This window comes from Bos javanicus, chromosome 17 (assembly GCF_032452875.1).
Source record: "Bos javanicus breed banteng chromosome 17, ARS-OSU_banteng_1.0, whole genome shotgun sequence".
In the NCBI taxonomy this organism is placed as follows: Eukaryota; Metazoa; Chordata; class Mammalia; order Artiodactyla; family Bovidae; genus Bos; species Bos javanicus.
The window spans coordinates 50,846,401-50,874,089 of NC_083884.1; the positions used below are offsets into that span (position 1 = coordinate 50,846,401).

The following is a 27,689-nucleotide window of genomic DNA, read 5'->3' on the forward strand; positions in this document are numbered from 1 at the left end:
AACCTGTGGCAGTCTCTTCAGACAGGTGGTTCCACAGGGAATTAGAGCTATGACCTTGTAATACCTTTTTTTTTTTTAAGTTACTTTTTTTTTACTTTTTTTAAATTTTATTTTATTTTTAAACTTTACAATATTGTATTAGTTTTGCCAAATATCGAAATGAATCCGCCACAGGTATACATGTGTTCCCCATCCTGAACCGTCCTCCCTCCTCCCTCCTCCCTCCCCATACCATCCCTCTGGGTCGTCCCAGTGCACCAGCCCCAAGCATCCAGTATCGTGCATTGAACCTGGACTGGCGACTCGTTTCAATGGAGGTTAATCTGTAAAAATGCTGAATTACCATGCTGTACACCTGAAACTTGGAGAAGGAAATGGCAACCCGCTCCAGTATTCTTGCCTGGAGAATCCCAGGGACGGGGGAGCCTGGTGGGCTGCCGTCTACGGGGTCGCACAGAGTCGGACACGACTGAAGCAACTTAGCAGCAGCAGCAGCACACCTGAAACTAATATCATATTGCAAACCAACTATACTTCCATTAAAAATACAGTTGGTTCATCAGATCTCACTGTGAACAAAAGCGCCACGGTTTCTTGTACACACACACACATACACACACAATTAATATGCATCTTCTATTTTTTTTTAACATGGAAGGAGTTGTCAGCTTACAATGTGACATTGATCCCTTCCAATCTTGCCAAGGTTCCAGCCCTTCAAAATCCTTTATGTTCTCAGATTCAGTTCCCCCAAAGTCCCAAGTCAAAGAAGCCAATTTGGACATCACCTCAATTTACATCTTTCTAAATTCATTTTTTCTCCCTTACCGAAGTCACCATCCCAACGCTCAGAATTTCCATCACATGACGATCTTTGGTGAAACCTGCACAACTCTCCCTGGGGAGTCACACAGAGTCTCCTGGACCGTGAAGAAGTGACACGGTGACCTCCACAGACCAAGGGTGTCTCTCCCCAGGGGGTTAAGGTGCATCCACATCGTTGGGTGTCCCTGGTGGTGCTGAGGCCAGAGGACAGCTCCGAGGCTGACACTGTAACCTTAGTGCTGTGACAGAATGTGTGACAAATGTGGACACGAGAGCTGTGACCAGCGCATCAAGGCCACTGAATGCATCCCCCTCCACTGCCCCAGGCCCCGGAATCTGCAACAGAGCCCGGGCTCCCCCACACAAAAAAAGTCTTATGGCAGCCCTGAGCTTTGTGACGTGTACCCTCTGGTTTGCCAAGACCAGGCCACAATTTGCTAGAAGAAAGCCCCATCTTCATGTGGCCACGAAAGTGATAGTTGAACCAAAAACTACTGCCTCCCAGAGCAATTCCTCTATCAGGGAGGACAGAGGATACTTTTAGTATATTTCTGGGAGGGGGAAATAACCAAGTATAAGGCAACAACGGGAACCACGAACTTGGCCTTGCCTATGTAGGGTGGGAGAAGGCAATGGCACCCCACTCCAGTACTCTTGCCTGGAAAATCCCATGGACAGAGGAGCCTGGTAGGCTGCAGTCCATGGGGTCGCTAAGAGTCGGACACAACTGAGCAACTTCACTTTCACTTTTCACTTCCATGCATCAGAGAAGGAAATGGCAACCCACTCCAGTATTTTTGCCTGGAGAATCCCAGGGATGGGGGAGCCTGATGGGCTGCCGTCTATGCGGTCGCACAGAGTCGGACACGATTGAAGCGACTTAGCAGCATGTAGGGTAGAGCTCTCCAGGACAGGAGAGTGAGGGTCCTGCTTTGGGGGGCTCTACACCAGGCTCTCAGGAAGGCATGTAGCTGAGGGGACTACAGAGCTGAGCCATCCGTTTGAGCCCATGGTGGCATAATCACACAGATGCCATCTCCAGGCACCATCACTAATGTCTCCCTTCTGGAATGATGAGGAGGGGGATGGTAAATAACATGCGTTGTCAAAGGCAACCAAGGACAATGAATCAGTATTTTTCATTCTCCGCAGATGAATTTGTATGACTTGGCTCAGATCTTTCTGGATTCTGAATATAGAAGGCTTCAGATTTGTTTAATCAAACCTGCCCATGGAGTCCAAGACCTGCCAGGATTAAAGATGAATTTTTTCTTAATTTTAATTAGAACTCACATCAATTCTTCCTTATCAAAAAAGCCATCTCTGGCATAAGGCACAGCTTCCTGCAGGTCACCGTGAGAAAGAATCAAGCCCTCCCAGATCTTGTCCACCACAGGGAAACCCTTGCAGGATTTTCTGTCTACCTCAAAGTTCTTCAGATGGAGACCAAACTTCATTCAACCTCTGAACATCAGCCAGTAGAATGGAAAGAAGGCAGAATTCAGCATTACTGTATTTTTTTTAATTAATGAAGACAAAGGACCTAGGAGCTATCTTAGCAGCTTAAAGGAGACAGGATCGCTCTAAAGACGGAAGTCCTTTCTCCTGGGGTTCTGAGCTGCAAAAGGAAACTGCCAACCAGTGAGCCAAGAAAAAATTGGCAGAAACTCTGAATTCAGTGATTCAAACAGACCCCTGCAAAGAATATGGAGAAAAAAATCATGGGCTGGTTCCTGGCTGAATTTGGAGCCATAAATCCAGCTAATTGGATGGAAAATGCAGCAGAAATAATCCATGACCAGATTCTCCAAATGGTGAGCTATGTCCCACTGATACCCCCGTGAAATTGGGGGCACATGGATGGACTTTTTAAAAAGTTAATCGTCATTTATTTTCATGTATATTAAGGAAAAATTAGTACATCAAGCTAATGGGTTTTACAATGGATTTTATTGTCTTCTAATGAGACATTAAGATATTTAATGTTGAAAAAGTAAGGCATTTAAAGACAACATGTTGAGTAAATTACATTATTTGGCACAGGAAGTTGGCAAAAATTGAGAAGATGGCAGGTAGATTGCTAAACTTCGGAAAATACTGTCCTATGAGAAACAGAAGGAGAAAAGGGGCCCCCTCCTGCATCCCGGGGAGGGAAACAGATCCCAGGCAAGTCCCTGTCATCACTCACTCCCTCCTTAGCACCCTTACCACTCCATCCTCAGCACCCGCATCATCCCCATCAGCACCCCCCTCACTCCCCATCAGCATCCCCATCACTACCCCCTCAGCTTCCCTATTGCTCCCCATCAGCACCCTCATCCAGGTTCTGCCCTTGGGAGCCTGGGATGTTCAGAGCAGCCGTGTGACAGAACGGGAAGGAAAGGCCCAAATGCCTGGGCATCTGGAAGTAAAACCCACTGTACCTTGATGACGTCTTCATCCGCAGACCTGCATTCCACAGCCTCTGACACATCCACCACCGAACCATCCTCTTGAACCGCCACCACCTTGACGGGAACTGAAACAGCCTTTCCAGTGAGAATGGCCGTGTTCAGAACCTCCGAGTCCTGCGAGAGAGAGAAGAGAACTCGTGTCAGCCGCAGGCACGCCTGTGAGTCCCAGCAGAAGTGACCATCAAGCCACCTCCGACCTTAGTAGTTGCTCTACAGTTTAAAAAACTGTCTGTGCCCTCCAGACACCCCTCACACACAGCGCAAGCGTCCTTTTTGATACTGGCCAAATCTTTGGTAAACGATGCCATATTTTCAGAGCTTATTCACATAGTGAACACAGCCTTCATTTTAGTTTCAAATCAGGAAAGACAGCAGCACACAGAGCAGAAGAGAACTGGAAGCAGATTGTAAGCCTCCACACTCCTGAGCTGATCACCAACACCGTCTTTCCTCAAACCACTAAGCACCCCCAGAAATTTCCCAGCCAAGCTCAGGTATCGTGAAACCAACACCATGTTAATTTCTCTCCTCCTCTGACATCACTCAAAGTTTTGTAGGTTCTGTCTTCCTAACTTGTCTCCCATCTGTCAAATTCTTTTTTTTTTTTCCTTTTTTAAATTGTGGCGGCACTGGGTGGTGAGGGGGCTTCTCTAGTTGTGGAGCACTCAGGCTCAGTAACTGTGGTGGATGGGAGTTTTAGTTGCCCAGCCTCACATGGGATCTTAGTTCCCCAGCCAGGATCCAACTTGTCCTCTGCATTAGCAGGCAGATTCTCAATCACTGGACCACCAGGGAAGCCCCCACCATCTGTCAATATCCTGTCAACCCCAGAATCAGTTCCTCCATGGAAGGAGAATCCCCCTACTCAGTCAACTGCCACTGGCCCCTAACTGACCTTCCTGTGTCCACAGTCTTCACAGCAGTCGGAGATAATATTTTTTTTTAAGTTTTAATAGAATTCAGATTATTTCTCTCCTAGATTAAAACTCTTTGAAAGCATCTTAGGGTTCTTAAGATGAAGTCCAAACTCACGGATGTGTAGGGACCTGACCCTCGTCCGCCTCCCTAGCTCCCTCTTGCCCCCTTCCTGCTGTCCGTCATCACAGTCAAGCCTCACAGAGGTCTTTTCTGTTCTTCCAAGAGTAAACCCCATTCATGCCTTCTGCCCTTACATATGCAGAGCTCTCCAACCCCAAACACACCTCACTGTTGCTTCCATCCTTCAGATCTCAGCATATATGTCCACTGCTTTGGAGAAATGGGGCTTTTCTGCCTGCTACAATGTGAGTTAGCACTGTATTATCATCTGTCGTAGCATCTAGTCTTCCTGCAACGTAATAACCACAGCTGTCATTATATATTTATTTTGTGTTTACGTTTTAATCTCTGGCTACTCATTAAGTTGTGAACTCCCCAAGGGTCCCGCTCTCCTATCAATGAATGTGACTTGGAAGGTGCTGACCCACACCTTTAAATCAGGCTTCACAAATGAGCAGATGAACCAAATGTGGTCCATTAAGGTATTCTAGCCCCATGTCCACAAAGACTGCTTCAAGATCGAAACCCAAAGGAAATCAGAGACAACAGAAAGGAAAAGAAACAGATTCCTGGGAAAGATTTCTGGGTTCCTGAATCCAGCTACATCTGGGTCTGTTATCTTTGGAAATTTAGAGATACAAAATAAACTGTTTTATTTAAGCCAGTTTTAATTGGGTTTTTATCACTTACAACTGAAAGTCTTGACTAATAACACACGAGATTAGACACCATGTTGGGCTCTAGGGAAAGACAAAAGAGACAAGACAAAAATAAATATCAGTCTCTACACTGAAGAAGCTCACAGCCTTTAAAGACATTATAATAATTTTCCCAAACTGAGTTTCAAGGTAGGTGACTTTATGTTTCATAACAAATCACAACCAATCTTCAGAGCTTGTTGCTTTTATTTCAAATACATTTGCAACCACAGTTCCTTCTTTAGCTTTCTCGTGTGTGGCTGAAATGTTTGCAACCGTGTTTTCTAGTGTCCACCAAGAAACAGCCTTTCAAAAATCCCAAAGGCAGTGTCTACCTGCCTCTGGCACAATGATAAAGTAATTTGTCTTGTTAAATATTACATTTAAATCATCCCCTGGTGCCAGAGATTGCTAAAAATTCACCATCTATCAAAATGCAACTCTTTCATTCTGTTCCCATTTGTGCCAGCTCTAGGTTTTATGTCTTGAGAGCATATTTATATTCCTTTATGAAGGTAAGTTTCCATTAATGTGGCACATTAGTGTGGCATCTATAAAAATGGCAAAGTAAGGACATGTGAAAAGTCCTCTGTGAAAGAAATTTAAAAATTGGCCAAAAGAGTAAAAATCCACCTTTTCAGAACTCTGGAAATAAAACAAAGGCTTGTGCAGCCAAGAGAGCATTTATTCAAGAAAAATGGCTGAATCTTGGTAAAAACAGAATTTTGTGGCATTTTAACTTGATTTACTCCCATTCCCTACTGTCCAGCTCAGTAGTAGCTTTGAAAAATGACAACCCACTTTCACAGAAAAATACCACTATCTGAAAACCACGGAAGAGAGCAGATTAGGGACGGAGATCTTTCAAAACTTCATTCCCAAAGAATTGCCATTACCTGACTTGTCTGGTATTTCCTAGAAAATTTCATTTGCAAAGCTTTTTGTATCTGACCTGACTCTGAGTTCATTCCCTGTGAAAAGCTTTTTACTAAAGGTATTTGTTTAAAGCAATTACAGGCAATTAGTTAATTTCATAGCTAGCTGCCTGAAGCAGTGCATAACAGTTGTGACAAACAATAGATTCGTCAATAAGTTTAATAAGAAAAGATGAGGAACAGAATTTCCAGAGGGTCTCTGAAATGCTAACACATATTCTGGGGAATCTGTAAGACCATGCTTATACATAGGGCTGTGTGCATGCCCAGGAAGACCTGAGAAGGCCCTCAGCTCCTGTCCCTGGTTGATTTTGCCATTATAGAGAAGCAAGAAGTGAAAGCTAAGGCAGAGCTGTCTAATGCCTGACTGAGGATTCAATGTGTGTCCCAACACATTCAAAGAGACCCTTGTGGGGTTTCCCTGGTGATCCAGTGGTTAAGACTCTGCCTTCCAATGCAGGGGGTGTAAGATCAATTCTTGCTAGGGAATTAAGAGCCCACATGCCATGCGGTGTGACCAAAAATCATAAAACAAAAATTTTTTAAAAGAGGCCCTTGGTAAAGATTGTGATACTTTGATTCCAGATGCCTACGGAAATCTCTGCCCAATCACTGGCTGACCACCAAGCTAACCAAACAAAGAATTCAGTGGCCACAGGCAACAAAAAATAGAAACTTTACATAATTTGTTCACAAAAGTCACTAAACAACTACTACACACAACAACTATAACAAACCTAGGGAAGGGTGGCAGCACATAGATGGACCTGGAGATTGTCATACACAGTGAGGTCAGAGAGAGAAAGACAAATACCATGTGAGGTCACATATATTCAGTATCTTGTATTATAACAACCTATAATGGAAAAAATCTGAAAATATATATGTATAGTTGAATCACTTTGCTAAACATCTGAAACGAACATAATATTGTAAATCAATCATACTTCAATAAAAAAATTTTCTTATCCATATGTTAGGTAGTTAGAATAGGAAAAAGGAGTCCAGAATGGCAGTGGCTAAAAGACAAGGAAGGGCAAAGTCTGAGAAAACAGAACAAAGGAAGGTCCGAGGACCTGAGTGAGGACCTCAGGTGGAACAAACAGCACTCCTGGTTAGTCCAGTTTACACAGGGCAGGCTCAGGGGGAGGAGAAAAAAACATATAAAAAGAGGAGCCAAAAGGCCAGGGGTCTCTCTCTTCTCTCTGTGTCTTTTGGGTCGGCATGCCGTCACGCCTCAAGGATGTATTTTCCTTTATTTTCTAAATAAAACTGAGCTGCAACACGGAGCTGTAACACTGACCTGCCCAAGAGCTGTGATGCGGCCTGTCCGAGGGCTTTAACGCTGGTCCATCACTTCAAATTTTTGTTGTGACGAGACAGAACCAAGGAAATTACACACACACTCCCCTGACACATATATACACATATTGAAACAGAATTTTTGTGTAAATCTCAAGGGAAAGTTGATGGGCTTACGAAAACATCTAATGCTTTCTGAAAGCTTCTCATCTCACTTTTTTTTTTTTTAAGAATAAAACTCCATTGTTTTCAGCTATGAAAATCTAGGAGTTGTATATAACTTTTCAGCACATTATTCTGACTATATACTCTCAGACTAAAGATAAGGATAACTGTAAACACATACTGAATTCTAGTTAGGTTTGTTTTCCACAGCAGTATGGTTCAGCAGTTCCAAAACTACTTTAGTGTACTCTAGGATGGAGCAAATAATGTATCTTGGATAATGAGAGCCAGGTTTCTCATTGCTAGAGAAGTTGAGTTTAAAAATGGAAAGAAGAGTGAACTCTGTGGTCATGAGTCAGAATTAGAAACACCAGCATGAACTCCTGGGGGAATGCAGGTGTAGGTACATTTATATGTGTATAAATGTAGGTATGTGTATGTATATGGTTTTTCTAGTTCCATTCGCTGAGAGAACTTAGATACAGACAATGATGGCTTAACAATCAGCACACCTAGTAAAGTGATGCTTAAAATTCTCCAAGCCAGGCTTCAGCAATACGTGAACTGTGAACTTCCAGATGTTCAAGCTGGTTTTAGAAAAGGCAGAGGGAGGAACCAGAGATCAAACTGCCAACATCTGTTGGATCATCGAAAAAGCAAGAGAGTTTCAGAAAAACATCTATTTCTGCTTTATTGACTATGCCAAAGCCTTTGACTGTGTGGATCACAATAACCTGTGGAAAATTCTGAAAGAGATGGGAATATCAGACCACCTGACCTGCCTCTTGAGAAATCTGTATGCGTGTCAGGAAGCAACAGTTAGAACTGGAACAACAGACTGGTTCCAAGTAGGAAAAGGGGTTCGTCAAGGCTGTATATTGTCACCCTGCTTATTTGACTTATATGCAGAGTACATCATGAGAAACGCTGGGCTGGAGGAAGCACAAGCTGGAATCAAGATTGCTGGGAGAAGTATCAATAACCTCAGATATGCAGATGACACCACCCTTATGGCAGAAAGTGAAGAACTAAAGAGCCTCTTGATGAAAGTGAAAGAGGAGAGTGAAAAAGTTGGCTTAAAGCTCAACATTCAGAAAACTAAGATCATGGCATCTGGTCCCATCACTTCATGGCAAATAGATGGGGGAACAGTGGAAACAGTAGCTGACTTTATTTTTCTGGGCTCCACAATCACTGCAGATGGTGACTGCAGCCATGAAATTAAAAGACACTTACTCCTTGGAAGGAAAGTTATGACCAACCTAGATAGTATATTGAAAAGCAGAGACATTACTTTGCCAACAAAGGTCCGTCTAGTCAAGGCTATGGTTTTTCCAGTGGTCATGTTTGGATGTGAGAGTTGGACTATAAAGAAAGCTGAGCGCAGAAGGATTGATGCTTTTGAACTGTGGTGTTGGAGAAGACTCTTGAGAGTCCCTTGGACTGCAAGGAGATCCAACCAGTCCATCCTAAAGGAGATCAGTCCTGGGTGTTCATTGGTAGGACTGATGTTGAAGCTGAAACTCCAATACTTTGGCCACCTCATGCGAAGAGCTGACTCATTGGAAAAGACCTTGATGCTGGGAAAGATTGAGGGCAGGAGGAGAAGGGGACGACAGAGGATGAGATGGTTGGATGGCATCACCGACTTGATGGTCATGGGCTCGGGTGAACTCCGAAAGTGTGTGATGGACAGGGAGGCCTAGTGTGCTGTGGTTCATGGGGTCACCAAGAGTCAGACATGACTGAGCCGCTGAACTGAACTGAGACCCAGATTTTAGTTCTAAACATCATTCAAGAAAGGAAACAGCTCCTTAGAGAAATGGGTGATTCTAGGACTGAGGGTCAGAAAGTACCCAGACAATGAGCCTAAAATATATTATCCACCCAGAAGGTAATAAAGTGATAAAACAAATATCAAAGGACCCAGGGAGACAGCTTGAAAGGCCTCCAGTGTCCAACCTGGAACAATTTTATAACACTATAAATAATTGTAATTGCAAATCATAATAATATAACTTATGTGTAATATGTAATAAGCTATTGAATCCATACTGATATAAACAAACAGAGAAGAAAGAAAACATCACCCATAAGGTAAAATTCCAACTAGTACATGCAAAAAAGAATGATGAAATTAGAATATACCATGGGGCAACCACCATTTATTACTATGATTGTAGGAATCACTATTGATGCTACTGATGATTAAAAGTATGATAAGAGAGAGGATATTTGTAGAGTGTAAACATACCTCTGTGCAAGAGACTTATTCATTTCAAAGAGAAAAACAGTAACTTTGTGTACTGAAAGTTAGATACATCACATTATCCACGTGATCAAAGATAACATCACTACTAATGAGATAAAGAGACATCATATGTCCTGAAGAGGAAGCAACATTTCCTGTTCTCCTCTCCACAAAAAAAGTGACTCTAATAATGAAGAAACAGCAGACAAATCCAAATTATGGAGCATTCTACAAAATAGCTGGTCTGTATATTTCAAGTATATCATAGCCTGAAAGACAAACACTGAGAAACTTCCATATTAAAGGAAAATAAGAGACAAAACAAAGGTATATGTGATCCTAGATCAGATCCCCAAACAGAAAAAAATACGTTTATTTTATTTTAATAAGTGTTGGTGGGACAATCGATGAAATTGATTAAACATAGTATAATTGATTAAACATAGTATAATATGAATTAGCATCTAATAACAAAACAGCAGTACAGAGTAGTATCTGGTACATCATAAACATTTGATAAGTATTAATTGTTCTTACTAATCTCATTTAATCCTCAAATATCCCTATTGAAGGATTACTATTTTCATTCTCATTTTACAAACAGGGAAACGAAAGCTAGAAGTTCAGTTCAGTTCAGTTCAGTCACTCAGTCATGTCCAACTCTGTGACCCCACGGACTGCAACACATCAGGCCTCCCTGTCCATCACCAACTCCTGGAGTCTACTCAAACTCATGTCCATTGAGTTGGTGATGCCATTCAGCCATCTCATCCTCTGTCGTCCCCTTCTCCTCCTGCCCTCAATCTTTCCGAGCATCAGGGTCTTTTCCAATGAGTCAGCTCTTCGCATCAGGTGGCCAAAGTATTGGAGTTTCAGTTTCAGCATCAGTCCTTCTAATGAATATTTAGGTCTGATTTCTTCTGGGATGGACTGGTTGGATCTCCTTGCAGTCCAAAGGACTCTCAAGAGTCTTCTCCAGCACCACAGTTCAAAAGCATCAGTTCTTCAGCGCTCAGCTTTCTTTATAGTTCAACTCTCACATCCATACATGACTACTGGAAAGTGTTCCTCAATTTGGCCAGAATCACTCTTCTGCTGAGCAGCTGGGGATGTGAACCAAAGCCTGCTGCCCAGGCTGCCTTCTCAGCTCTCCTCCCAGCCCCTCACCTGTGGGATGGAGCTAAAAATCCATTTTTTGGCTTCACTCAAAAGCTTTAGGATATAAGATGGATTTGTAAAGGTTTTGATTTTAAAACTTATCAAAAGATGTTATACAAATGTGAAGATTACATTTTAGTAGAAACAGCCAAGTAGCCCCAAAGCCCCAAGCAATGACCATGTGTGGCTTCTGGTATGTTCCATTCCAGCCTCTCCCCCAGCTTGTAAGGTTCTGAGTCACACTCTTGCATCCTCTGGTCCCTGGCACAGGGATGCCAGTCTCTAAATAGGACTCTGACCCTATTCTGTGTTCAGACACTTTAACTGCTGATACCTAAAACGGCAAGACAGGTGTAAACTTCGCTGAGACAAGCAAGATGTTGGCTCCAACTGAAAGGATGGTTTTCTATCCCACTGTTGTATTATAAAACTCTGAAATCAGCCCCGTTCTTCCCCTCTTGATGGCTATTTTTGGATTCTGATCATTTATTACCCAGAAAGCAGTAAGTGATTTCAAAACCCAGCTCTTTGTGAATCCCTGAATAATACAAGGATAGTTATCTCAAACGGGATAACACTCAGAGAAGGTCAATAAAATGTGTGTCTGTGAAAACACTCTCCAGGCATCTCCTGGGTGGGAGCTTTGAGGGAAGAGGCCAAAACTATTTGGAAGGAGCTTCTATCAGGCATCACCCAATGGTCAGGGCAACCTCATTACACCAGGCAACCAAGAGCATGATGTGGAAAATGCCTCTTAATGTACATGATCAGGGGCCACATACAGGGAAGATGGTTTGTGCAGTGGGTCTCATAGTCATGTTCATCGTCAGGTCTGACACAACAGGATATCAGTGGGGGGATCCCTACATCTTCGTGTAAGGAGGGAGGTTCTACAAGGAATGGGGACTGAGTCCATTAAAGCCAGGAAGAGACGAAAGTCCATGGGATGGGGAGCAGGTTTCTTTTCTTCCTGTGACTCCCTGCACTGCCTGGGGTGCTGTAAAATTGCAAATGTAGCTGAAACCTTCCAAAGATGTGAAAGTTGAAGAAAGAATACACAGCTTTGGAACAGAGCAAAACAGAGAGTAAGAAAGAGAGAGAAGACAAAGAAAACACCTAAGTTTGAAGAAAGCCAGACAGACAGGGTGCGACAGCACACGCGCAGCTTGGAGACACAGAGACAGTCGTATAGAGAATGCGAGAGGTAGGCAGGGAGACAGACAGGGCAAAGAGGCTGAGTCCCACCCTCAGGCTCGCCTGCTTCTTCTGCTTCCCCCGATTCAGCTGGGTCCTGTTTATTCACACCTCTCAGCCCCAACACTGAATAGTAATTATATGTGTTTTCTCCAATTCATTCCTCTACTTAACTATTAGCACTTCCTTAATTATAACTGTAACGTGTAAATAGTGTTTCTTTGTTGTCTGGGGCATGGAGGCTGGGGGACCTTCTCATCCAACTTGAGCTACATTAAAATTTAACACAACTTCCATTTGCCAGAAACCCAGCAAGTAAATGACATCTATTCAATTAAAATTGAAACCAGATCTGATGGCACCAGTGAGAAAAACTGTTCCCGAAGTAAAGCTTAGTGCTAGGGCTTTCCTGGTAGTCTAGTGGTTACGACTCCATACTCCCAGTGCAGGGGGCATGGGTTCAATCCCTAATCAGGGAACTAAGATCCCACATGCTTCATGGTATGGCCAAAAACAAAAACTCCAAAAGATTCTGACACCAAGAAATTTGTGAAGACCAACCACACCTCCTCCCTTTTTAGTATAATAGAAGTCTGAATTTTAACTCGGGTAATTTGGTTCTTCGGGACTCTCAGTCACCATCTTCTCACTCTGCAGACTTTGTGAATAAAGTCTCTATGCTTTGCCCCAACAACTCATCTCTCTACTTATTGACCTGTCATATGGCGACCAGTATGAGCTTGGACTTGGTAACATGTGTACCTTACATATTTCTGCTTGTTTAATTCACAGAGCAAATCTGTGAGAAGGAACTCTCATCTCCATTTCACAGATCAAAATGCAAATGCACAAAAATAATACACTTGAATTTCTATTACTACATTTTTGACTAATAGAGTAAGCATCTCATTATACTATAGAGATCATACTACTAAACCCCAAAAAGCCTCTCAAGTCTGCACCCTTATCCACTGTGTTATTTACTTAGTAAGAATAATATCTACAGCAAGGACCCAATACATAGAACAGGGAGAGATCTATAAGGCAAAAAAAAAAAAACCAAAAAACCTGTTTGTATATAAGTAAACTGAATCACTGTGCTGTACATCTGAACTAGCAACACAAAATATATATACATTAATTAAAAATAAAAATAAGTAAACACATAAATTTTAAGATGAACCATAAAAATAGAATCACAGCAATATGAAAATCATAAAACACCCCATGTCAGTAGAATGCTGAGCACTTCACATGTCCTGTCTCACTAATACTCAGAGGGAGGGGTTTTTTTCTGACTCTTCTCTCCCCTGCACTATTCAGTTCACTTCAGGTCAGTTCAGTCGCTCAGTTGTGTCCAGTTCTTTGCAACCCCATGAATTGCAGCACGCCAGGCCTCCCTGTCCATCACCATCTCCCGGAGTTCACTTAAACTCACGTCCATCGAGTCGGTGATTCCATCCAGCCATCTCATCCTCTGTCGTCCCCTTTCCCTCCTGCCCTCAATCCCTCCCAGCATCAGTCTTTTCCAATGAGTCAACTCTTCACATGAGGTGGCCAAAGTACTGGAGTTTCAGCTTTAGCATCATTCCTTCCAAAGAACACCCAGGGCTGTTCTCTATTAGAATGGACTGGTTGGATCTCCTCGCAGTCCAAGGGACTCTCAAGAGTCTTCTCCAACACCACAATTCAAAAGCATCAATTCTTCGGCGCTCAGCTTTCTTCACAGTCCAACTCTCACATCCATACATGACCACTGGAAAAACCATAGCCTTGACTAGACGGACCTTTGTTGGCAAAGTAATGTCTCTGCTTTTCAATATGCTGTCTACGTTAGTCATAACTTTTCTTCCAAGGAGTAAGCATCTTTTAATTTCATGGCTGCAGTCACCATCTGCAGTGATTTTGGAGCCCCAAAAAATAAAGTCTGACACTGTTTCTATTATTTTATTTTATAGAAAGTACCACAAATTGGAAATTTTTTAAACTCCTTTACTTGCTTATGATCAACCTCATTCATTAAAGCTTAATTCCTGGGCTTCTGTTTCCACTTATGACTTAGAATTGCTCCATCTGCTGAAACTAGAAAATCAGATAAAATACATAAAACAACTGTCAATTAGAAAGTGGGCAGAAATTTTCTTTAAAAAAAAAAATAAGGTGAGTCCCTTGATTATCATAGGGAGATAAATTCAAATAAAACTCTACAGTTTCATTGAGCTGAGAAAACAGAAATTAGAGTTCAGAGAGGTTGAAGCAACTAGAATTTGTGAGGCAGGCTATCAGAGAGAAGGGGCTGCTGTACAGAGAAAGAATCCTTGAGATCTGCGGGGGCAAGGGGGGTGCCGCCCTGGGGTCTCTGACTCACTATATCATCCTTAGGATCCATAGGGGATTGGTTCCAGCATCTCCCCTCCCCAGGACACCTAAATTTGTGGATGCTCAAGTTTCATATAAAATAGCAGAGTCTTTGCCTATCAACATCTTCTCATGGATGTTAAATCATCTCCAGATTACTTATAATACTCATTACAATGTAAGTGCTATGTAAACAGCTGCTGATGTGCAGCAAATTCAAGTTTTGCTTTCTGGAAATTTCCGGAATTTTTTTTCAAATATTTTCCATTTGAGGTTGGTTGAATCCAGGGAAATGGAACCTGCAAATATAGAAGGCTGATTGTACTCGTCTGTGCATGCAAGGCCAAGGAGAAAATTTCAGAAAGCAGTAAACTGAACAATTTCAGAACTCACATGGAGCTGAAAAGAGTCCACATCTCCACCAGCCAGACTGGAGAGCTTGCGGTATAAGAGGCACTAGACAGAATGCTCAGAAGGGTCAAGCAAGATAGCAGGGCTAAAGCACCCAGGTAAAGGCTGCTCTTGACCTTCCCTAAGAAAGCTTAAAGGCAGCCTCAAATGAATCAGATTTATCTGCAAGAAACTTAACTGGATTTCCCTGGTGGCTCAGTGGTAAAGAACCCACCTGTCAATGCAGAAGAAATGGGTTTGATCCCTAATCCAGGAAGATCCCACATGCCTTGGAGCAACTAGGCCTGTGCGCCACAACTGTTGAGCCTGTGCTCTGGAGCCCGGGAGCCACAACTACTGAGCCCATGTGTCCTAGAGCTCGTGCCCCAAAACAAGAGAGGCTATTGCAGTGAGAAACCCGTGCACCACAGCTAGAGAAACGCTCGCACAGCAACGAAGAGCCAGCACAGTCAAAAATCAATAAATAAATAGCATTTTAAAATAGAGCCATGTTTCCCAAGTTTTTTTTTTTTTTAAAGAAACTTAACCACATGCCAGAACAAAGTCAGCACCATTTAAAGGAACGTAGCAAGACCCAGCATTCAACAAGGTAGAAGGCACCAGGTATGAAAGGGAATCAAAAGGTATCAAGTAGGACTTCCCTGGTGGGGCAGTGGGTAAGATTCCGTCCACCAATGCAGGGGACATAGGCTTGATCCCTGGCTCAGGAAGATTCCGCATGTGCATGTACCACAACTATGGAGCCTGCCCTCCAGAGCCCACAAGCTGCAACTCCTGAAGCCCTTGCACCCAGAATGTGTGCTCCCCAACAAGGGAAGCCGCAACAAGAAGCCTGCACACAGCAATGAGGAGTAGCTCCCACTCACTGCAACCAGAGAAAGCCCGTGTGCAGCAGTGAAGACCCAGTGCAGCCAAAAATCAATAAAAAAATATTTTTAAGATGTATCAGCTAACCAGGAGGAAAATCAATGAAAACAAAAGACTCAGAAATTGTGACAATGATGGAGTTATGAATATGGAGTGGGGGCATTATACACAGAAAATATTAAAGTTAAAAGACAATGGAATGACTATTGAGTGCTTACCCAAGGTAAATGAAAACTTATACCCTACATCAACATAGAAGATTTACTCATAAGAGCCAAAAGCCAGAAACAAGTCACATATCCATTAACTGGGGAATGGATAAACAGATCATGACATATATGATGGAATAACATTCGGCAACAAACCACTGATACACGTGAAAATGTGGATGAACTGCAAAACAATAAAAGAAGTCATATATACTGTATAACTCGACTAACTTAAAACTCTGGGGGAAAACAAAAGGCAAAATTATAGTGATAGAAGGTAGATCAGCAGTCACCAAAGACGTGGTAGGGAAAAAATCGGTTACAGAAAGACAAGAAGGAACGTTGGGGGCTGATGGAAATGTCCCATCTCTTCATTGCGATGGTGGTGACCTATTTACTCCTGCTGCTGCTGCTGCTGCTGCTAAGTCACTTCAGTCATGTCCGACTCTGTGCAACCCCATAGATGGCAGCCCAGCAGGCTCCCCTGTCCCTCGGATTCTCCAGGCAAGAACACTGGAGTGGGCTACCATTTCCTTCTCCAATGCATGAAAGTGAAAAGTGAAAGTGAAGTCGCCAGTCGTGTCCGACTCTTCACGACCCCATGGACTGCAGCCCACCAGGCTCCTCCATCCATGGGATTTTCCAGGCAAGAGTACTGGAGTGGGGTGCCGTTGCCTTCTTCGAGTTACTCCTAAAACCTACCAAATTATAAAATGAGTTTTACTGAACAAACACTTTATCCCTCAAGAAACATAGCAAAAAACTAGATTTCATTTTCTGATTGCTCATTGCTGCATCCCTGGTATTTATTTTTATGCAATAAACAGTTGTTAGAAGAAAAGGGAAGGAATGAGAAAGGATTCATTTGGGTCCATTTTCCAATGGTCAGTCCACTGCTGACCCTACTGTGTGAAAGAATCAAAGTCCAAGGTCCAGGAAGTTCCCCACACTGCAGCAGCTGGTCACGTGTCACATACTGTCCTTAGGTGGATAAAACTCATACACTCTCTTAACAGCTCACACATGGGGTTACCAACTTCCCCTTTTCCCACATTTCCCCCTTCTACCCAGTGTGGCATAATGGTTCCAAGCTAGGCTGTGGAGCCAAACCCCCTGCTCCTCATCTGACCTATGTCCCTTGGGAAAGTCACTGAAACTCACTCAGACTCAGTTTCCCTATCTGTAAAAGGTGGTCAATAACTGTACCTATACCTCAGGAAGTAGCCATGAGGCTTAATTAATGTAACACATTTAAAACTCTTGGAACACTGCTTGGCCCTTGGTAGCTGCTCAGTGAAGCCTAGTTATTGGTTTTATTACTTCCATCTTTTTTTTTTTTTTCATGGAGAAACTTCACTCTTCCTTCAATACCCTACCAAAGAGTTGTTTCCTATGCAAAGCCTCCCCAGGCAACAGTTCCATGTAAAAAAAAAATGCTGACTCCTCAAACATGTCCCAGTAGTGCCTTATAAATGTATCCTCTTGATGCTGGAGAAGACTCCCTAGAAAATTCCTGAATATTCACTGGAAGGACTGATGCTAAAGCTGAAGCTCCAATAATTTGGCCACCTAATATGAAGAGCCAACTCATTGGAAAAGACCCTGATGCTGGGAAAGATTGAAGGCAGGAGGAGAAGAGGTTGAAAGAGGATGAGATGCTTGGATGGCATCGTTGACTCAATGGACATGAGTTTGAGCAAACTCCAGGAGATAGTGAAGGACAGGGATGCCTGATGTGCTACAGTCCATGGGGCTGCAAAGAGTCAGACATGACTTAGTGACTGAATAACAACAGAGTTTTCTCCTATGCAAAGCCTCCCCAGATGACAGTTCCCTGTAAAAATTAACTGTTTCCTCAAATATGTCCCAGTTCAGTTCAGTTCAGTTGCTCAGTCGTGTCCGACTCTTTGTGACCCCATGAGTTTACAGCACGCCAGGCCTCCCAATAGAGCCTTATAAATGCCTCCTCTTCATGCAGTTTCCTAGGTCACATGGCTGTCTCTTGGATGTGCTTTTGTGTGTGTTTTGAATGTGCAGAGTCTGGCATCAGCCTAAAGTCATTACAGATGTTTGAACAAACTTAATAAATACCAATTTATTTAGTATTTACTGGGACTCTAGGCTACACAGGATGACTTGGGGGAAGTGTAAAGCAGAAAGTCACCTCCTTGGAAAGACAAAATCCAAATAGTTTTATCGGCACTTTAACCCTGAGTCCTCCTATCAAGAATGAAAACTCACTTTGGAAGAACTTATCTAAGAAATTTTCATGAACTCTGTCTGTAAAGAAGAGAAGCCACATGTCATCATAGGCAAACATGACCCCAAAACCCACATTTTTTTCTCAAAGCATTTTAGAATTTCTAAAGGCTGAAAGAACTCAATGAAAATTACATCCCATTCTCTGTATTTTCCACATTGAACCTGACAAGAGGAAATGTGTGATGTCAGGATAGAAGCCATTCTTTCAATCTATTTGATAAATTATTCACCATCTTTCCCTATGTAAATGTATTAACATTAACGTGTAAAACAAGCAGCTTACTATATTAAAATTCAAAGTCACTCTGAAGTGTTGCCTCAGCATTTACGAATTAGTGCCCCAGGACTCAAATTAATGGAACTGCTGGCTGCAAACCTATCTTTGCTTTCCTAGCTCCGTTATATCAAATCCAGCTGCCTCGTCTCTTTGCCTGAATCTTTAAGACCATACTGGGCTTGTATTTGTTTTCTAGTGCTGCCATAACAAATTACCACAAACCTGATAACTTAAAATAGCAGAAATTAATTCTCTCACAGACCTGTCAATCAGAAGTCCGAACTCAACATTTTGGCAGGGCTACACTCCCTCCAAGGCCCTTGGGCAGGACTCTTCCTTACCTCTTCCAGCTCTGGGCAGCTCTAGGCACCCCTTGGCTTGTGGTAGCATCACTCTAATCTCTGCCTCCACCTTCACATGGCCAACTGTTCTGTGTTTCTTCTCTGAATCTGTGTGCCTTAAATCTTGCTCTTTTTTTTCCCATAAGAACATTGGTTTCTGAATTTACCAGCCAAGATAATCTCTTCTTGAGATGCTTGATTTAATTACATATGCAAAAACCCTATTTCCAAATAAGGTCGCAATAACAGATATGGGGAGGGGTCAGAACCTGGACATATCTTTTTGGGAGATACTGTTCAATCCACTACCTGGTTTCTCTCTTGTTGCACTGTTGAGTGTAGAAAATAAGGTGACAGGCCCCAACCTTTATGTTACAAGGAAAACAGTGGCAAAACTCTGGCCCTCATCTGTATTGAGAAAAGCTCAAACTTTCTCATTCTTTAACAAACAAATCCCTTACTACTTTGGGAAAACCAGTAGGGTGGGTTTTTTCCCCACTTTCATAATAAATTCAAATTGCAAAACAAGCAATTGTCTATTGTCTACACCCCCTTATCTCTAAGCAGGAATCATCATATTCGGTACACATACCCTAGAAGATCAAAAAGTTTCATTTTTGCTTTCAAAGGATCAGAAAACAATGCTGGGACATTTCTAAGAGAGAGAAGCAGTATTAACTCAGCGGTCCCCAGAAACCCACTTTCCACCGTGCGGTGCAGGGGACTCAGGTTCCATCCCTGATCAGGGAACTAAGATTTCACATGCTGCAGGGCAGCCAGGCCCACGTGCCACAACCACTGAGGCCAAGCACAGCTAGAGAGCCTGGTGTGTGGCAGTTCAAGACCCCACGTGAGGCAACGAAGATCTCATGGGCCACACCTAAGATCCGATATCACCTAATAGATAAATAAATAGAAAAAGAAAGCAAGCTGCTTTCCACACCCGTGATGTCAGTGCACACACTTCGCTGGCCGGGACACAAGGTCTAGGCGGATGGAAGTTCTGAGATGCTGTTGTCCAACACCGTGCTAAGGCTATGCATGAGCAGAAAGTGATCAAACAATGTGAATGATGAGGTGGCTGGTGGCTCTGCCTGTCTCCTCCAGAAAAGAAAAATAAGCATAGTCATGAATTTTTGTTTGTTTTGTTGTTTAGTTGTTCAAAAGGGAGCAATTTCCTTCAGACTTGCTTGCGCATATCAATTCTTCTCAATTCCTTTTGAAAGGGGTTCCCTAGACAAGCAGTTTTCAGTATTGGTTTGAGCTTATCCTATTACTAGACAAAGAAAAAAACTCCATGCCTTTACTTGACACTTCAATTAAGGAGCTGTTTTTGATATTGGGAAGGTGGGTGAAGCATGACTTCAGCAAAAAGACAGTTACTGAACCCAGTAATTTAGAACATGCAATGTTCACTGAAGCCCAGAGGTAATCTAATTCTTACACTGATATGTCATAATGGATTTTGGAAATTATCTTTGAAGTGCCACTGAAACCCCAAAGAGAGACAGAAGAGAGTGACTTATTATTCCAGGAAGAGGGATACTGGCCATGCCATAGCACTGGTCCCCAAGTGAGCTCTGATTCTCTTCCATCCTAGGAACCTGACCACTGACTCCTCTCAGCTTCTAATCTTCCCACAGGACTGATGGACCTCTCCTTCCAGAAGTGCATCCTGGGACCCAGGTCTATAGCCAATCAGCATCTGGCATTTCTCCTGCCCCAACCATTGGTTCAAGGACTGGCACATGATCCCTGGCTGGTCCAATCATATCAGGCTTCTATAACTAGTAAACAGTAGTCTCCTGGCTGATCCAAAGCCTTTACAGACTGTGTTGTAAACTTCATTTCATGCCTCTGAATTGAGAGTGACTTCCTTGTGTTGTGTGTAAGAAGGTGGCAGGAAATGAAGTTCTTTTCAGTGGCTTCTCCCAAATGGAGCCAACCACATGCTCCCCTCTCTTATTTGCAGGTAGACTCTGAAACAATGTAGTCAGTACTGGTCTAAATACAGTTACTGCCTAATTAAGAGAGGGATCCTCACTTAGGACATCAGTCTCAATTAGAGATCAAACCAACACTCTCATGCCTAACAGAGCCCTGGGGCTACCGCATGGTGGGCTCTAATCAATGTTTCCTCCTACTTACACTTGACATTTCCCTCCCCTGAAAGTAATTGTGACTTCACTTCCATAGCACCCACGGCATTCACACCACCTTTACGTCAAGAGATTCACAGCTTCCCTGGGAGGTAAGCAGGGAAGTTAGGACCATTTCCATCATACAGAGGAGGAAACTGAGTCTCCAAGAGGGCACCTGGCCTGCCCAAGGTCTCAGAACTGGTTATGAAATCTTCCCAGAACAGGAACCTATGCCCTCTCTTCTGGGGTGATATTTCTACTGGGGCGCTTTTGTAATTACTTATTTCAGTAAGGGAATGGGTATATTCGCAGTGTAGCACTGTAGTTAAGAGAATACTGTGATAGAATACTACCTCTCTTTCTTGATCTGGAATCCTGGACTTCCTGAATGGACTTGGATAAATGATTTATTTTCTCAAGATCCCATTTACTGAATATCTGCCTACTGGTTCTAGCAATTACTGAGGGAGAAGGGTTAAAACCTCCAACTATAATTGTAGATTTATTTATTTATCCTCTCGGTTATAAAAGGTTTTGCTTTATGTATTTTGAAGCTTCGTTACTGAGTGCCTACAGGCTTTAAAATAAAGAGGATTCCAAATATGAAGACTGGACTCCATAACCTCAGCAGGATGATATAGATAAAGGTTGCAGATAGGGATCTCAAATGCTTATTTTCCTCAACTGCTGCATGCATCTTTTTGTCATAATGAAATTGACTATCATGCCTCCTTCCCCTGAGACTTTGTCCATGGAATTGCTCAAAGGGGAAGTTCCAAATTGTAACAGGAATGATTCCGCTCATCCAAAAAGACTGAGATGGATAACAATTTGACTCAATGTCTTATATCTTCACAATTATCTTCTCAAGCACTCCTTTTTTCTTCACAGACACTTAAGTTAAATGCTTCAAAGCATGTGTTGACAAATGTTTGACAACATCAAAACAATGGCTTTTTAAGGAACAAAGCCCAAATCCTTTTTCAAAGGAAAGAAACTTTCTGTAATGGTAAACAATCAACCCCATTTTGACATGTAGACGTCTGAATTTTCCAGTGTGGAAACCACAGAACACTGAACTTGCTAGATACCTAAGAAATTAGCTCTTCCACTCCCCAATCATGTTGCCAACATTGTCAAGAATGAAAATATACGGTGTTGGCAAAGAAGAGACACAACAGACCCTTTCATATGCTGCTGATGGGGATATGAGCCTGGAAATATCATTTATAATTAGCAATCCATGGTTCTTTGATTCAGCAATCCCAGTAATAAGGATCTGTAAAAAGTTATTTGTTGCACTACTGCTTGTAGTGCAAAAATGTAAGGCAAGAAAGAAAGGAAGGAAGGAAGGAAGAAGGAAAGAGAGGGAGAGAGAGAAAAGGAGGGGGGAGTGGAAGGAAAGGAAAACAACCTAAATGTCTAACACAAGAAGATTGATTAAATAAATGATGCCCATCCTGTGAAATATGATGTGGCTATTAAGGAGGAAAAGTGTTTGGGGTCTCTATAATTGGCCTAAGGATAAACCATGATATTACACAGAAAGATGTATAGAATAATTCTGTTTCTTTGTAGCTTTATTCTTATATCTTGTCATTTGTAGGAAGGGACAGTAGGAACCAGTTTCTAGATCTGCCTGGGACAGCCCTGTAGGTGGTATCTGGGGAAAAGAGTAGAGAAAGTCATCTGTATTCCCTGAGACATTGCCTTGGGGACCACAGCCACTCCCGTGTTCAGCCACTGGTATCCAAGCAGCATTCCCCAAACTATGGTCCTTCATGCACAGCCCTTAAATGTTTGACATCATCATGCGCTGTAGTCAATATTTCTTTGACTCAATTCACATTTTATAGGATTTTTACTTAATCATATTTTTAAAAGGTGTTTTCTTTTTATATTTATTTGATTGAAGTATAGTTGATTTACAACCAATGTGTGTTAGTTTCTGGTGTACAGCAAAGCAATTCACATATATACATGCATTCTTTTTCATATTTTTCCATTGTGCTTAGTCACAGGCTACTGAATACAGTTCCCTGTGCTATACAGTAGGACCCTGTGTTTACCCATCCTACATATAATAGTTTGCATCTGCTAATCCCAAACTCTCTGTCCAGCCCTCCCTCACCTCCCTTGCCCACAAGTCTGTTTGCTACGCCTGTGAATGTTTCTGTTTTGTAGATTAGTTCGTTTGTGTCATATTTTAGATTCCAAATATGAGTGATATCATGGAATTTTTTTCTAAAGATGTTTTTTGTAACATAAATGGAAAGGGTCAGCATTACATGCCACAGGTAAAAAGAAACAAAACTAAATATTCAGAGCTGGAGCATAACCTTTAAAATTGTGAATTGCTATGTTGTACACCTGAAACTTACATAATATTGTACACCCACTGTACCACAAACCTAAAAAACAGCTAGTCCTCGCTTTGCAAAGTTCCATTATGCACAGATGTCAGTTACCATAGTTTAGTCAAATAACCTGAATCTCCCCTAAAACACGGTTCATTTTTCAGTTACCAAGATCTCCTCTATTCACCCGAGTAAATGTACCACGTACAAACTTCTAACCAGCTCTTTAAATTTGCCAGCTCTTCAGCTCACAAATCACTACATAAACAAACAGATGGATATCATGATGAGTGACCAATTACATCAATTACTTCACAGTCTGTTGGTGACTGATAACCGTGCATCTGTTATTCGGTTCATACCCAGACAGCGAAGTATGAAAGTGTGCTGTTGCCTTGTCTCTCAGTGATAAGACCCCCTGCCAAAATGGATCATCAAAAGGTGGGATGGGTCAACAGAGATCAAAGTGCAACACACAAATGAAAAGCATTGATGCTGACAGTAAAATGAAAATAAAATGTGGATGGAATCATAGAAGAAATAGCTGGGTGATGCGGGCAATGTTGACACTATCAGAGTCAAGAAACTAGAGCTATGCAGTTAGAGGAGCTTAATAAAGGTGAATATCAACATAAATGAAAAAAGCAGTTGTAACAAAGAGATCAAAGATGCCACAGAAGAAATGACACCAGCTAACCAACCTCACATTAAAGAAATCTCAGAGATCTTTCAAAGCATTGAAAGTGCAAAGGATAAAATGTGAGAAGCTGATTCAAGACCTAATGAGTGTGACAATCTGTCAAAGCATGGAAAAGATGCTCTCTTCAAATCCTAAGTTGAACAATGAGAAGATAAACGCTGCTCAAACTGCTCTTGATAAGTTTTATACAAAGAAATAAAACACTTTCTCAATGTTGCTACTGCTTTAAATTACCAATGTACCAAATCAATATTACTTTTACTGTCTTTTTTCACTTCCCTATATACTTTCTAATCAACGGTGAGAGTGTTTTTAATGTTCTGACAAAACTTTTTAAAGGTCACAAAACAAACACAATTTCGCCCATTGATTAGTAAGATTGCTTTGCACGGTTTCAGTCTGCTGGGTCATTGACGTGGTCTGACACCACCATGAAAAGCCAGGGCTACCTGTAATTAAAACAAAGCACTACTATTAAATGACATTTGGATACTGTTGCCTGTCCAGGGCTTTGGCAAAAGACTCACTGTTTTCCTAGTAAAAATGAGCAAGTTCCTAAAGAATTGTTAAAAAATAGTAGAATCCAAGTGAGACTTGGTTCTTGACCTAATCAAAGGTTGAAAGAGAACTGAAAGGAAATCATTTTCTCCTTATGTTATTCGGTTTTATTTAACATGCTGTTCATGCCCTGTGTACACTCACCTTACTTGTCGGGATGTGTCTCTAGGAAGCCTTCAGCCTTCACCTTCCCTTCTACAGACCCTCCCCTCCCCAACACTGTCCAATCTCCCCTGCCACCATGGTCCTCATCAACCTTCAGAGCCTCCCCGGGGCCCTCAGCAGATCTGCTCACCCCCATCCATTATATGCTCTTGTAACAACAGCCTAGACTTGCCTGTTACAGCACCTGCCACAACTGTGATCACATAACCAAGTATGTCCTTGGTTGTTTCACAAGTGACTTCCTGGTTAGGATGGAAGGACGGTGCTTTTTGCTCCTTTCACTCTTCATTGCATCCCACAGGCCTTGCCCTGAGGCTGACATATAATAGGTGCTCATTTAATATTTAGTAAGTGTTGACGGGCTTCCCTAGTAGCTCAGCTGGTAAAGAATCCACCTGCAATGCAGGAGACCCTGGTTCGAATCCTGGGTCGGGAAGTTCCCCTGGAGAAGGGAGAGGCTACCCACTCCAGTATTCATGGGCTTCCCTGGTGGCTCAGGCTGTAAAGAATCTGCCTGCAATGCAGGAGACCTGGGTTCGATCCCTGGGTTGGGAAGATCCCCTGGAGAAGCACATGACAATCCAATCCAGTATTCTTGCCTGGAGAATCCCCATGGACAGAGGATCCTGGTGGGCTACAGTCCACTCAGTCACAAAGAATAGGACACAACTGAGAAACAAGTGTTAATGAATGACGAGTCTGAATAACTGCAGGAAATAATATGTTCCCTAAAAAAAAACAATTACTGCAGAGAAGCTATTGTTAATCCACAGAGAGCCTGATGCAAATTAAAAGGTGGTACCTCATCCATCCCTCAGAAAATTATAATATACCGATTTTGTTAGAGTGAGGCACTTTACTGCCATCTGCTATACAACTGTCCTACTTAATTCCCAACTCTGCAATGTCTGGGGTGTGGATGACATGGCTGTGGCCGTGCCCTTGAGCAGTAAGCAACATGGACAACCTTACTTGCAGTCCTGAGCATGCTCAGGCTGGGAAGCCACTTGGCAGGAGCGGAGCCTGAATCCTCTTCTGCAGACTGGATCACCACATGCCCCTCTCCCAACCTCTCACAGAAGAGTGTGCCCATCACACCCCAGGAAATCCAGTTATTTCCATCAACTGATACATTTCAGACTCTAAAACCACAGAAAAGGATTTCAAATAGCATGAAATGAAACAAAGCAACAAAGCCACTGATCCAGAAGCTTATCTACAATCTGAGGTTAAACCATTGTCCAAGAAACAGATACAGAGAACCTTATAGAGAAATAAAGTAGTGCCATTTCAAGAAAAGGAAGCTGAGAAAAAGGAAGGAGGCCCATCTGGTGGGGCCTCTACAAGCACAAGGAAGGGCCTGGGAGCATGATGAGGCGGTTTTTGGACGTGTTACTTTTAGTTTTCTTACAATGAGATTACATCACAGCAGGAGTCTCAGGGGCCCTGCTCTCTTGGGACTAGAGCTCAGAAATACACTGACAACATGAAGATATTTTTTAAAAAAGGAGCCAAGGACTTTCCTGGTGGTCCAGTGGCTAAGACTCTGAGCTCCCAATGCAAGGGGCCTGGGTTTGATCCCTGGCCAGGGAACTAGTTCCCACATGCCGCAACCAAGAGTTTACATGCTGCAGCTCAAACTCCTGGATGCCTCACGAAGATCAAAGATCCCACATGTCACTACTAGGGTCTGGCACAGCCAAATAAAATAAATAATTTTTTTTTAAAAAAGGAGCCAGACAAAAGGTGGGGCCACATTTACCCTCATCAAATCTCAGTCTAAATGACCCCTCTCTCCATCTCTGCTGAGAAAAAAAATCCAGTCCACCCAGGAGACCACTGAACCTCCAGAGTCCAGTCACTGGCTTTAACCCAGACTGGATTCTTCTCTTCATTTCCATTTCTGTGGGAAGTTGAAGCTATTCAACATTTTCATCGGGAGCTTAGAGCCCGCATCAAATAGAGTACTATGATCTAATAAAGGACTCATTATTTTTTTGCTCATAGTCATCTGTGAAGAAAATTATACAGGTTATTTTATCAGATGGTGTTTTAAATGAGCTTGAGTATACATAGATAATGCAAAGTGACAGGAGCTATTACTGAGAGGAATTCACGAGAAATTGAGAGGTTATTTCTCCTTCGCATGTAGGAGACTGGAGCGAGAGGCAGAAAAGAAAATCATTTGTCCTTCTGTGGCAAGGAGGCAGAAGAAACAGTGTTCCGGTTCTCAACCCAGGCTGCAAGGCACTGCATTTATTTCTGCTTGTCCTCTATTTTATTATGATTTTATTGAAATATAGTTGATTTACAACGTTGTGTTAATTTCTGCTGTACAGCAAAGTGGTTCAGTCTTACATTTATACATTCCTTTTCATATTCTTCTCCACTATGCTTTATCACAGGATACTGGATATAGTTCCCTGTGCCACACAGTAGGACCTAGTTTTTCATCCATCCTCTATGTACCAATTTGCATCCGCTAATCCCAAACTCCCAATCTATCCCTCCCCACCCCTCCTCCCCCTTTGCAACCACAAGTGTGTCTTTGAAGACTGTGCGTCCGTTTCTGCTTTGTAGGTAAGTTCATTTATGTCGTATTTTAGATTGCACAAAGAAGCAACATCTTATTTGTCTTTTGTCTGATTTACTTCATTTAGTACGGTAATCTCTAAGTCCATGCCTGTTGCAGCAAACGGCACTCTTTCTTTATGGCTAAGTCTGCTTGCCCTCCTGTGTCCACTGTGGCCATGAATAGAACAGAGCTAGGCTGGTCCCTAGAGCTAGACTTCCCTGGTGGCTCAGATGGTAAAGCGTCTGCCTGCAATACGGGAGACCCAGGTTCGATCCCTGGGTTGGGAAGATCTCCTGGAGAAGGAAATGGCAACCCACTCCAGTATTCCTGCCTGGAGAATCCCAGGGATGGAGGAGCCTGGTAGGTTACAGTCCATGGGGTCGCAAAGAGTCGGACACGACTGAACAACTTCACTTCACTTCACTTCACTTCAGGCTGGTCCCAGGAGA

At 42.5% G+C, this 27,689-nt stretch overlaps 1 protein-coding gene and 1 long non-coding RNA gene across 5 annotated transcripts in view; both read right to left on the minus strand.

Annotated features, from left to right (window-relative positions):
* TMEM132B (transmembrane protein 132B) overlaps nt 1–27,689 on the minus strand; it is a 470,837-nt gene that overhangs the window by 36,048 nt on the left and 407,100 nt on the right. For 3 of the 4 annotated variants that reach the window (XM_061384533.1, XM_061384535.1, XM_061384534.1), the window contains exon 5: nt 3,249–3,392. In XM_061384533.1, the coding sequence (XP_061240517.1) occupies nt 3,249–3,392 (144 nt within the window). Of the gene's footprint in view, nt 1–3,248; nt 3,393–4,480; nt 4,570–27,689 lie in introns of those variants that run through there. The other variant, XM_061384537.1, reaches the window with a different exon arrangement.
* Nucleotides 4,566–26,511, minus strand: LOC133228742 (uncharacterized). Its single transcript, XR_009730352.1, has 3 exons — nt 19,688–26,511; nt 5,007–5,056; nt 4,566–4,605 (listed from the first exon to the last, which is right to left on the minus strand). It is a non-coding gene; the product is annotated as an uncharacterized LOC133228742 (long non-coding RNA).